The 12,568-nt window shown below is 46.6% G+C and overlaps 1 protein-coding gene across 9 annotated transcripts in view; it reads left to right on the top strand.

Moving 5' to 3' along the window:
- Positions 1-12,568, top strand: part of nebl (nebulette) — a 57,155-nt gene that overhangs the window by 12,161 nt on the left and 32,426 nt on the right. For 2 of the 9 annotated variants that reach the window (XM_047337849.1, XM_047337846.1), the window contains exons 1-11: positions 6,306-6,690; positions 7,698-8,017; positions 8,933-9,001; positions 10,130-10,231; positions 10,442-10,552; positions 10,687-10,797; positions 10,974-11,084; positions 11,322-11,432; positions 11,874-11,987; positions 12,171-12,281; positions 12,388-12,498. In XM_047337849.1, the coding sequence (XP_047193805.1) occupies positions 7,709-8,017; positions 8,933-9,001; positions 10,130-10,231; positions 10,442-10,552; positions 10,687-10,797; positions 10,974-11,084; positions 11,322-11,432; positions 11,874-11,987; positions 12,171-12,281; positions 12,388-12,498 (1,260 nt within the window). In that variant the 5' untranslated portion in view covers positions 6,306-6,690; positions 7,698-7,708. Of the gene's footprint in view, positions 1-1,546; positions 1,632-3,277; positions 3,386-6,303; positions 6,691-7,697; positions 8,018-8,932; positions 9,002-10,129; positions 10,232-10,441; positions 10,553-10,686; positions 10,798-10,973; positions 11,085-11,321; positions 11,433-11,873; positions 11,988-12,170; positions 12,282-12,387; positions 12,499-12,568 lie in introns of those variants that run through there. The other 7 variants (XM_035142051.2, XM_035142052.2, XM_047337848.1 and 4 more) reach the window with 6 other exon arrangements.

Genomic DNA, 12,568 nt, shown 5'->3' with positions numbered 1-12,568 from the left:
AACCCCCACATCTCCATCCTCTCCTGACCCTCGGCCTTCATACAACTGTTCTTCAGAAGCATCTTGTGGCCTCACGACACTAAACACAGTGACAAAATACTATTTAGGTTCAGACTCTAAATAGATTTACTGTAGTTGGAAACCTTCTAAACCGAGCTTCGGTGGAAACTGGAAAAGACGCTGGAGAGAAATCCAGCTGCCTCGTTAGTGGTTTCTATCTCTGTGAAGAGGTCGTGTTCATCGCTGCTGGGATTGAATAGACACAGATTTACCTGCTGATTTTTGTAGGAGTTCATCCTGCGTGGGAACTGATGCAGGAACAGAGCTTCCCTTTAAATACTGTCTACACGAGTGGAGAGAGAGAGAGAGAGAGAGGGAGAGAGAGAGTGGGAGGGAGAGAGATGCAGTGTGTGTGGGAGAGGAGTAAGAGCGAGAGAATGAGAGTGGGAGGAAGAAAAGTGAAGTGGGAGGATGAGGAGAGTGAAGGACAGTTCAGTGGAGTGGTCAAAGTGTGCAGCTGAACACGATGATACACACACACACACACACACACACACACACACACACACACACACACACACACACACACACACACACACACACACACACAGGCTCGGTAAATCAACCAGCGCTGTGTCTCCTCCTTTGATTCTGATGATCACACACGTTACACTAAAAGTTTCGGTTTTGCTTAATCAATTCCCCCAGAATGGATATTTAAAAAAAAAGAAAAACTTGCTAAGGTAAATTGGAAGCTGGAATTTAACATATCAGACACCAAATATCATCATAAACAAAAGTGTGATGTTGGAATGTGAAAATGTGGCATCGAACAGAACCTTTCGTCTCATAACTCACTGACGTGTTGTCCGAAGGCCTGATCTGCTCACGCCAGAGGAAACCGCTGAGCAGTTCACTCATCGGTAGATGAGGCGAGCGGGGGTCAGGGGGACTGAGTGGATGGTCTTGACCTTCAGGGACAAATTGTGTTGTGCGTCAACATCAAAATATAATCAAGACGTTCCAGACAACACTCTGTAGTCTGGGAAGGGAGGGTCGGGAGTCACAGGGTGAATTGGGACTCCGACGTTCACTGACTTTCCTGAAGTAGAATAAAACCCTGGTTCAAATAGAATCCCTTTGAAGGCTCTGGAGGTGGAGTGTGTTCCTGTCCACCCACGTCAGGCCGTCGTCTCTCGGTTTAAGCAGCAGCTCCATTGTCCTGCAGACAAAAGCTTTGAATCCAAACTCCCTGCTGCTCTTTTTACAAACGCAGAACCACGGGTATATTTTAAGGTCATTATCACGAGCTCAGAAGGTCAAGTGAGATTATTACAGCAGGGCGGTGCTTTTACATTTTTTAGTTTCCTAAATGGATCATTGTCTCTGCTAACGTCATCGACCTGGTGGGTCACATGTTCACAGCCTTTTGTTGTTCAAGTGGACGGAACATTTCTTTTAAAACTCGCAGAAGATCGTTCGTGATGAAAAGTCAACAATTCAAGTCCGGAGGTTATGTGTGTAACCCTGCTCTTCCTCTTTTCAGACATTACCCCAAGACATCGTTCACCATCGTGGCCGACACACCAGAGAACCTGAGACTGAGACACCAGAGCGAGCTGCAGAGCCAGGTCAGGGCACGCACACACACACACACACACACACACACACACACACACACACACACACACACACACACACACACACACACACACACACGCATATGTCCTCATGCTGTGTGTGTCCTCAGTACAAAAGGACAGATGTCCACTCAGCAGTGTGCGGTAGGGAGCGTGCTGTGTGTCGTGTGCTGTTTGTGTTTGTTTGTGTGTCGTCCTCGTAAACCTCCATATATTTCAGTTGAATATTATATTTTTATATATTGTTAGATTTACTCGTCCGTCTCTTCTGTCCCTGTCTCTGATTCTCCGTTAGGCTTTGAGCAACATGATTTCTTTTCATGTCATTGGTTTCTTTAATGTTTTTCTCTGCGTTTATGAATTGATTATATTTGACTTCATATTATTGTGAATGTAAAACGTCAGAAACCTGGAGGGACTGGATCTGCACTGGAAATTAGAGTTTTAGAATTCGTCTGTTTTTAAATGTGTGACCAGTCTGTGGAGGAAGCTTTTCACTAGTGTGTCACATGGTAGTGAGAATAAATCAGATTTTTATAGATTCAATTACAGGCCCCATTTTTAAATTATGCCCCCCCCCGACCATAAACACTCGTACAAGCATCACCTGATGTACATCACAGCCCTTTTAGATCTCCTGCAATAAATCCACCAATACAAGTCGTGAGTGCAGTGACTCCAGCGTGTGTGCGTGTGCGTGTGCGTGTGTGTGGTTTAGCTCATTAGCTTGTCATATTAGCTCAGCAGGCAGTTTACGGCTGATGAACGGGGATTTAATCAGCTTAGTAGTGAGAATGGGGACAGTCACAGTGAAAGCAGAATACCAGAACACACACACTCACACTGTCTGAGTCACATTTCTGCAGTTTACACTCTTATGTAACTCTGTGCTGGGAGACTGGGCAGTGACGAGCGACACCAGCAGGACCACATTGTGGCTAAATGAGCCGAAGTGACCGTCGGACGTCGGTTAACTTGTCTGTGATCAGCATCGAAGCTGAGTTTAATGCATTTACAATCGTTCAGTGTAGTTCTGGGACTCTCTTCTGGTTATTAAGGGCTGGAGATGACTTTGTATTTTTTAAACAGGATACCAATATGATACCTGAGTTTCAACACAGGCAGCAAAATATCCAGAGACCTTTTTAAACAGCTGTGTCTCAGTTCAGGAGCTGCTTCCTGAGACTGAGTTGGTTGAAATGTGACGTCTGGTTTCCTTAGTGCATCACCAGCTCGTCCCGCCCTCGCAGCCGTCGCCTAGCAACAGAGCTACGGACGAAAAAGTTCTTCGGTTGATTCAAAAAGTTGAAAAGATGTGTTTTGAACATGTGTACTGTTCGCTGTTTGGTCGAGTACTAAAGTAGTTTGTCACAGAAGAGCAAAGACTCATAGGATCCGTGGGACGGTGAATTGGGACGTCTCGACACAATCTGTCCTCATTTGCAGCCTCTGAAGGATGCAGCCCACGAACTGAGACGCTGCTTTAGTTTGCAAGATTTAAAGTTTTTCCGTTTACCTTTATTTCTTGATGGCTCTTGGGACGTGAAGAGGATTTCAAACGAGATAATAAGTGTTTGCGAAAAACAAATAACTGACCCCACCTTCAATACCCAGTGTTCCTCTGCTGTCTCCTGCAGGTGAAGTATAAGAAGGACTTTGAGGAGAGTAAAGGCCGAGGGTTCAGCATCGTGTCCGACACTCCAGAGATGCAAAGACTCAGAAGGACTCAGGAGCAGATCAGTAATGTATGTGTACACACACACACACACACATTGTCCTGGTGTTGAGTGTGCGAGTGAGTGAATGTGATGTGAAGGATTTACGTGAGTTGTATGAGGAGGGGTGCAGTTAGTTGGTGAGCAAAGTCACGCACACACACACACACACACACACACACACACACACACACACACACACCATGGAGCCCTCCAGTGTTGCCGACACCAGACGTTTTGAAGTGGAGCTTCGTCTACAACCGCCAGCGTAAGCATGAGTTTTTGTTTTATGAATCTAACGTCACGTTTGAAAAGCAACGGAGCAAAGACATATTTTATTATTCAACCAACAGAGTTTCAGACGAAGGATTAAGGATACCTGGGATCACGTGAGCGATGATGAAGGTCGCCTGTAGCCAAGTAGACGAAGAAGAAACGGATGGGAAGCGAGCTGAGGAGGAAGAAGGATGGTTAGGTTGGCATCGGTGCTGTGTGTTGCTATGGTTACCAGCAGATTTTAAGAGCGTGTGCTGGAAGTGACCTGCTTGGCCTCAAGTCCTCTCAGATCAAATGTGAATAAGTGATGATCTGTGGTTTTGACATGTTCCCGTGTGTGAGTGAATGAGTGTGTGTGCACAGATGCTCCTCCCACGTGCATCCCGATGACCCGGTGACCCTCAGCAGACGACAGCGAAGGTAGCGTGCTCGTCTGTTACCCTTCTTCCCGTCGTCGCAGTGTGTAAAGAAACGTGTCTGTAAAACCATGAGAAACACACAAAACCTCTCTCCTCCTTTTTACAGGTTGTTCTTTCGCTCTTGTGTTTACTCTTGTTCTTCTTTCCCCCCCCCCCTCCTCCCTCCTCTGTTTACCTGACCGAGTGATCACATCATTCCGCTGCGTTAATACGCCACGGATTCTCTCTCCTCATTTGCCCCGCTGTAAATAGCACACCACACACACACACACACACACACACACACACACACACACACACACACACACACACACACACACACACACACACACACACACACTGCCTCTCTACCGAATGGTGTGACATTCAACAGCCCACACAGTTTTATTTTATTACTCAGCTCGTTTCGAGGCAGACCTGGTGGTGAAAGTGGAGGAGGGGGTGAGGTGGGGGGGGGGTCCTGGTGGATATGACGTCTCCTGTGGTTACCGGTGGTACTGCAGGTCACAGAATACTAGAGGCAGCAAAATAGTCTCAAGTGTCTCATGTTTCTGTTTGGTTTTAGTTGGTTTATTCATTAATTATTGAACTGGCACCTCGACTCCACAGCCCCACTCCATGATCTCTACTCAGCAGACTACAACGCGCAACGGGGCGGCGTTCATATCTGAGATATTTTAGCTCAGTATTTCTGGACAAATACCAGAAACAGATTCAACTTAAAAACAAAACCCTTTAACACTTTAAAGAATTCTATCAGCAGAAAAAACTACGTCAGAGTTACATTCAAATCGCATGATCTTCTGCAGCTTTTTGAGAAAAACATCATATTTAACGATTTGTTTTGTAAGTATGAGATTTTTTCTGATTATCAGGATCTGGATTTGAGTGTAGTGAAGTCTGAGTAGAATGTATGAGTCTGAAAGCCTGAAGAGAAGTTATTCCTGCTAACGCTGGTTCACATCAGGACGAGTTCCTCTCCCAGGAAAAGCTTTGTGTTGCAGAATTCATCAGCTCCTGAGAACGCTCCTCTAGCTCCTGAGAACGCTGCTCTAGCTCCTGAGAACGCTGCTCTAGCTCCTGAGAACGCTCCTCTAGCTCCTGAGAACGCTCCTCTAGCTCCTGAGAACGCTCCTCTAGCTCCTGAGAACGCTCCTCTAGCTCCTGAGAACGCTGCTCTAGCTCCTGAGAACGCTCCTCTAGCTCCTGAGAACGCTCCTCTAGCTCCTGAGAACGCTCCTCTAGCTCCTGAGAACGCTGCTCTAGCTCCTGAGAACGCTCCTCTAGCTCCTGAGAACGCTCCTCTAGCTCCTGAGAACGCTCCTCTAGCTCCTGAGAACGCTCCTCTAGCTCCTGAGAACGCTCCTCTAGCTCCTGAGAACGCTGCTCTAGCTCCTGAGAACGCTGCTCTAGCTCCTGAGAACGCTCGCTCTAGCTCCTGAGAACGCTCCTCTAGCTCCTGAGAACGCTCCTCTAGCTCCTGAGAACGCTCCTCTAGCTCCTGAGAACGCTCTAGCTCCTGAGAACGCTCCTCTAGCTCCTGAGAACGCCCTCTAGTTGAGAACGCTCCTCTAGCTCCTGAGAACGCTCCTCTAGCTCCTGAGAACGGGAGGAGGAAGATGTTCCCCAGTTTTCTCTTTAATTGGTGGAGCTCGTCCTAATCTCCTCCCTCAACCATCCCCTCATCCTGACCCCCCCCACATCTGATGTGTTGCAACCATTTGTTTGTGACATAAATTCATCAGATAAACATTCAAACTCAGCTGAAAGATCATTTTCTCTGTTTATTCTGCTGTGAAACACGATGTTCATCTGTCTATGACACAGACGTGCTTCCAACACTTCCCAAACCCATTTCAAAGTAAAAGCACTCGTTTCACTTTCTGAATCCATTCATTTGTTCCATTTGTTTGTTTGTGTGTGTGTGTGTGTGTGTGTGTGTGTGTGTGTGTGTGTGTGTGTGTGTGTGTGTGTGTGTGTGTGTGTGTGTGTGTGTGTGTGTGTGTGTGTGTGTGTGCGTGGCCGCACATTCCTTCCAGAGTACAACACTCTGAAGTCACCTTCATCTCCTCATCCTATACACAATTAGACACACACAGAGACAACAATGACACACTCTGTGCCCCCAAGTCATTTCACACACACACACACAGTCACGCACACACACACACACACGCCACACACACACACACAGTACGCGCACACACACACACACACACTGGCTGTGTGATTGAGATGAAGGGCAGAGTGGTGATAAGGTCTTGAGTAGAGGGCTAAATGTGGAAGTTAAAAGTGATAAGACGTACCCAACAACCCGTCATGCAGAAGACATTGAACCCTCACCAGACTCGAGCAGGAGGTTCAGTCGCTCACAGGTTTATATTTTACATTATTTTAAACTAGAAGACGAAACACTGACGGAGAATCTGAGCACGACTCAACGACACTGAGGCGGAACGGGTGACCACAACGTCAGAGAATCTGAGAGGAAACCAGGAGCAATCCCCACGTCAGAGACGGCAAAATTAAAACAGCTACGGCATTCAGAAGCGTTGAGTGAGTAGTTGTTCAGTGAGACAGCAACGTCTGAGAAGCTGACCAGGCGACCAGGACCCGGCAGAAGACCACAGGTTGAATACGGTGAGTGCAGGACCGACCACAGAGACTCCGAGGAAGCTGCCTTGGTGCTAGAATCAGCTCCGGAGGAAGGTTGGACAGCTGATAGAGGGATCTTGACCTCGGAGAATCTGAATATTGAGAAATGTAACGTGGTGACGGATGTGACCTTGACTCCAGAAGATCACGTGGTGGCCGTGACTTTGAGGAAGCCATTAGCTTGTAGATGTTGAGTGGATGGAAACATGGAGGATTCAGACCAGATTTTGACTTGAGTTACAGTTTGTTTCCTCAAACTTCAGGTTCAGATCATGATTGTGAGACGTCTGGTTTAATTCTGTCTTGTTGCTGGGAACACTGGAGAAGAACGGAAGAGGGGCAGTAACTACGTCACATGGGCCGACTCATGACGGCATTTACTTTCTTACTATGAGTACTGGCATAAGTTCTTACATCACTGGGCTCACTGGTAACTGTCTCGAAGGTATTCACACGTTTTTAAACGCAGGTAAAAAGGACTTTGACTCCTTTCCCACTGCCAGAGTTTGTTTTTCAGTTTTTTTCTGGTGCGTCATGTTCGATGCCGCTCTCTCCCCTCACGGTCAAATGAGCTGGTTCACCAGGGTGACGGTGTGAGGAAGGTTCACCATTGGTCGACCAGCCAAGTTTTGGGACTTTCCCCATTGGCTGTTGCTCTGTCAAAATGAAGCAGGGGGTGGAGCATGACAGCTGTGAAATGAACCTATTGGATGGCACTGGCTGTCAATCACACAGTATCCATGGGGAAATTTCCAGATTTCTTTACTGACTGGTGACAAATGTACTTTCCATAGAAAAGGTCGCCAGTATTTCCCCTGCGAGGTCGAACACGTGCACAGCGACTAAACCCCGTCCTGTCATATACTATAACTACTAAACTCTTCTTTCTTCATTATCTCAGTCATTTCAATCAATATTTCAAAATAATTAATATTTCTTAGACTTTTCTGCAATTACTTCTGTCGTTTTTCTTGTCCGTCCTTTGTCCTCAGACGTGAGGGACATGGAGGAAGAGGAGGCGCCTGCTGCTCCGCTGTTGGACGGAGAAGATGAAAACGTTATGACAGTGAGAGGAGAGAAAGAAAAGTCTTTGCAGGAGACGGTCGTAACGACGGAAATGACCGTGGTCACGGCTGTTGACGCGACCACGGGGAAGAGGGAAGAGGAGGAAGAGGAGGAGGAGGAGGAGGCTGAAACCGACAAAATATCAGAGGAAGAGGAGGAGGAAAATGCAGCAGAGGCGGAGGAAGGAGAAGAAGAGGAGGAAGAGGAGAGTAAAGGAAAAAAGCTTCTGGGGCCTTGGGAGTCTGAGGTAAGAACGTCTCATGAAACTCCACATGAAAAACACTTTGACAACAAACTTCACAAAGTATAATCATGGAATCAAATCATGAATTCAGCAAACGCACAGACGTACAGATCATGATAAATGTTTTCAGTGTGGAATATAAATCCTCCCTGTAAAGAAGCAGCTAATTAATTTGTTATCTTTTGGATTCGATTCAAAGATCTCTGTCTCGTCTTTCTAAATTCATCTCATTCCAGAGCTTCTCCTGTTTTATAAAAGAAATGTTTCCTCATCATTTTTCTTTATCTTGACACCAGCCGAACCTTCGTCTTTTCAGTTATTCTCCTCTGAGTTAAATCATCTCTCCCCTGAAGTTCTGTGCACTGTTCTGATGAAGCAGATTTAGTTCCTCTCCAGAGACCCCCCCCCCTCCAGCGCGGGGCATCGCTGGGCACTGCAGGTTGTTCTCGGAGCTTAGAGAGGATTAGTGGAACTACAAATGAAAATGGGCCATTATTAGCCTTTGATAGTGGGATTTCTTCAGGGCTGAATCTGGCCTGTTAACAGAGACGAGGGATTAACGCTGCATGAATCAGGGAAGTTTCCGTGTCAGTGTTGCTTGTGGATAAGTCAGTTTGCCAACAATGTCCTTTAATTATCAGTTGTCCTGTGGGTGTAGCAGAGAGTTGTGTTCTGGTGTAAAGGACTGAACAGTCTGTCACTCTTTAAGGTTTCAGATATCTATCAGAGCCTGATCGATATAATAACAATAGAACATTCGCTGGAGAAATGCAGCTCAAGGTGCTTTACATTTGTTTATTCTGTAAAATAAAAGTTTTCACATCAACCATAAACACAGAAATCTGAAAGGATAGGGTTAGGGTTACATCTATAATCGTCTCAAAATGTCATTCTGGTCAAACTCTCGTGTGTTTTCAGGCCTCTGACGTGAAGCCTCCGCTGCCGGACCCAGCATTTAACAGAAGGTGCAGTTTACTCGCCAGTGACGTAAGTTCCTTCTGCGTTCGTTCAGTTCTTTGTTGTAACGTCATTCTGCTCATGTTTGGAGACGACAGCAGCTCGACGCCGCTCTGAGGTCAGAGCTGAAACGTTCAGCAGAGGACGGAGTGTCGTTGGTTTACCTGAGCTGTTGATCTGGTGCCACATATGAAGTCTGAGTTATTACATCCTGAACCACGTTTCAAGGGCATCGCGACAGCTGCTGCGACATTTCACTCACAACCTCGAGGTGCAACTTGATGAAAATTCAGAAAATAACAAAAGTAATTTAGACTTAAAGGGGTAGTTCACCCAAAAATGAAAATTCACTCACTATCTACTCACCACCGTGCCGATGGAGGCGTGGGTGAGTCCAAAAAACACTTAGGGAATTTCAAGGGTAAACAGGTTAATCCAATACGATTAAAGTAAGTGGCGACCGATTCTTCAGACGTAAAGTTTAGGTCGAGGAGGATCCACCTTCGTTTCCTGGTGGTGAAAGGAGCATTTGTTGGCTGCATTTGAAGGAGTCTTCAAAATGGCTAATGGCGCCGCTGTGACGCCTCTGCATTGAGACGCAGCTTTTGAATAAGCACCTGCTGCAGTTTGCTTTTTAAACTCGTGACTAGAACGATGTCTGACGTCTTCAACACGTCCACGACAGCGAGACATCAGCCTCTTCTTCCTCTTCCGATATGAATCGAACGCAGCGTTGCCATTGGAAACCATCCCTCCGAAGATGCAGCACTATTATTCAGCACAGAAGGAACATGGACTCAGAGGAAAGAACCGCTTCTGAATTCCACAGCAGCCGTTGGAAGTGAATTGGTGAATGAAGGTGAATGTTGTTGTGGGACGTGGGAGGCTGAGATATCGATTCCCTGGCGTGAGTCAGGTTTGGCAGCTCGGCCGTTCAGCAGCAGAATGACTCACCAGCTCCAGTGGAGTCAAGCCGCTCTGTGAAATCATCTCCACTTCACTCCTCATGTCTGAAACCTGCCGTCACGCACAGGAAGTGACCTCTAAAACCGTGAATCAGTGGTTTCACGAGAGGAGACGGGAGTAGAAAGGATTTTGTCTTTTGTTGCTTCTCTGTTAGAAATATAAAGTCTCTGTCGTGTCTCCTCGTCCCTGCAGGTGAAGTATAAAGAAGACTTTGAGAAGATGAAGGGTCAGAGTCTGTTTGTTCCTGAAGCTGAACTCATCCACTCCAAGAACATCAGCGCAGTGATATCCGAGGTCTGAGCGCGACGCACTGTCACACGTCTCATTCACACAATACAACAACCTAAACCTTAAAGGTTCAGTGTGTAGAATGTACTGACATCTAGTGGTGAAGTGTCATGTTGCAGCTGAACACCCCTCACCTCCCTTCCAAACACAGTCTCCCTTCTATCTGTCACTCACTCTCTTTCTTGATCATTTCGCCGACATGTGCGTCTGTTTCAGTCGAAGTACAAGGAGGACGGGAAGAAGGAGGCTTCGGTGTCTCTGTACTCCGTCCTGCCGGAGACGCCGGCGACACAACACGCCAGAGAAGCGTCAGAGCTGCAGAGTGAGGTAGATAACGTTCACGCCGCTGCACGTGGCCTGCAGCGTACTCTCCATGAAGTGTAAAATCATTCAAACAAGACCCAGCTAATAGAAATAAATGTGTTATTATAGTATTTATTATAGCACGGTTTGTTTTTCAGATTAAATACAAAGGCAACGCGAAGACAGAGAATTCCTCCTCTCTTTATTCTCTTCTGCCTGAAACCACAGAGACTCAGTTTGTCAAGGAGCTGACGGAGATACTGAGTGAGGTCAGACTGGATCGGTGTTCGCTCTATTCCTGTGCATGTAAATGACTGTTGCTTGTGTCCGACACTTCTTTTTATCAGTGTTTTCAGCATGAAGGAAACAGCTCCACTGCTTTCTAGCGCAGACTGAAATCTTAATATCCGTGGGCGGTCTCAGTGAAACTCTCCCTGCTCCTCAGAACAAGTACAAGGAGGAAGGAAAGAAGGAGATGAGCAGCAGTTTGTACTCTCAGCTCCCTGAAACCGCCGAGATGCAGCTGGCCAAGACCGTGCACGAGTTTCAGAGCGAGGTATGCTCAGTCTCAGAGAATATTATTTTGGTGCATTTACCATCTTAATCTGAAAGAATCTTTGTCTTTTAACAAATTCAGAGTTTCCTCAGAATACTTCCCCACCAACCTCAGCTCCCTAATTTTCTCCCCTAGAATTGTCCTCATGAACACCAGTGTCTCGTTGAAATGTGTTGAACTGAAAGAGACGAAGCGATCGACAGTCTCTGGATCTGATGTGATCTTGTTCCTCTTCAGAAAAAATACAAAGAAGACGGAAAGAGAAAAGCCTCCATCTCGCTGTACTCTCAGCTTCCAGACACACCGGAAATTCAGCACGCGCTGGAGGTGTCGCAGCTGCAGAGCGAGGTTCAGTGTAGCACACACACACACACACAGACACACACACACACACACAGACACACACACACACACACACACACACACACACAGCCTTTAAAATTTCTGAAATTCACCCTCTATCTCTGCTTCACTGGCTCTATGAATTAAAAGCAAAAGTCCCAAAATATGAAGTTTAAAAGAGGTGTGTTTCTCCTTCCGTCCAGAAATGTCGTCTAGTTGGTTGATATACGACGCTCAGAGTTTGCCATGTGTCCCAAACTGTCCACCCCAACGGAGACGTATTCTGAATGTGTTGTGTAGACGTCTAAATAACGCTCCTGAAACCAGAATGATATCAACATGTTCCTCATGTCTTCAGCACAAAATGCTCCTTTCAGATGATCCAAACTGGGAGTACTGGTGTAATATTAGTGTGTGTGTGTGTGTAAATGTCTCTGTGTCCTGCAGGTGAACTATCGCCCCAAGCTGCTGGTTAAAGGAGCTCCCTCGTCTCTTTACTCTCAGCTCCCCGACACCTCAGAGATCCAGTTTGCCAGAGAGATGACTGAGATGCAGAGTCAGGTGTGACGGCAGCAGCATCGTGTTCGCTGGTTGAACGACAGCAATGATGTGATAGAGACACGATAAATAACACACATTAAAGGATACATTCATTTGGTCTGAAGGAAACTCTCATGGTTGTGTGTCAACAAAATATAGATAATTTAGACGTTGTAATAAATGTATACTTCTGTCCCCTCTCAGAGTAAATACAAGGAGGGCGGCAGGAGGAGCCTCTCTCAGAGTTTCTACTCTCAGCTCCCAGAGACGGCCGAGACTCAGTTTGCTAAAGCTGTAGCGGAGCTGCAGAGCGAGGTGAGAGACGATGACCTCCACTGGTCAGCTTTTAGAAAATAAAAAAGACATCTGCTCTGACCCTCTGTGTGTGCATGAGTGCACTGACGAGTGTTTTCATCTTTAGATGCGATACAAAGACGCAGGGAAGAAGGGCGTGAACTCGTGTTTGTACTCTCTTCTCCCGGAGACGCTGGAGACGGCTCACGCCAAGGAAGTCTCTGAGCTCCTCAGTCAGGTACAGTCCCAAAGCACAGAACCGTTAATACATGTTGTGCTGCTCACGCTCACCGTCAGTCGCCTTCACC

Source organism: Hippoglossus stenolepis, chromosome 19 (genome assembly GCF_022539355.2).
Source record: "Hippoglossus stenolepis isolate QCI-W04-F060 chromosome 19, HSTE1.2, whole genome shotgun sequence".
Lineage (NCBI taxonomy): Eukaryota > Metazoa > Chordata > Actinopteri > Pleuronectiformes > Pleuronectidae > Hippoglossus > Hippoglossus stenolepis.
The sequence above is the reverse complement of the archived record's forward strand: the minus strand, read 5'-3'. Positions and strand labels throughout refer to the sequence as shown.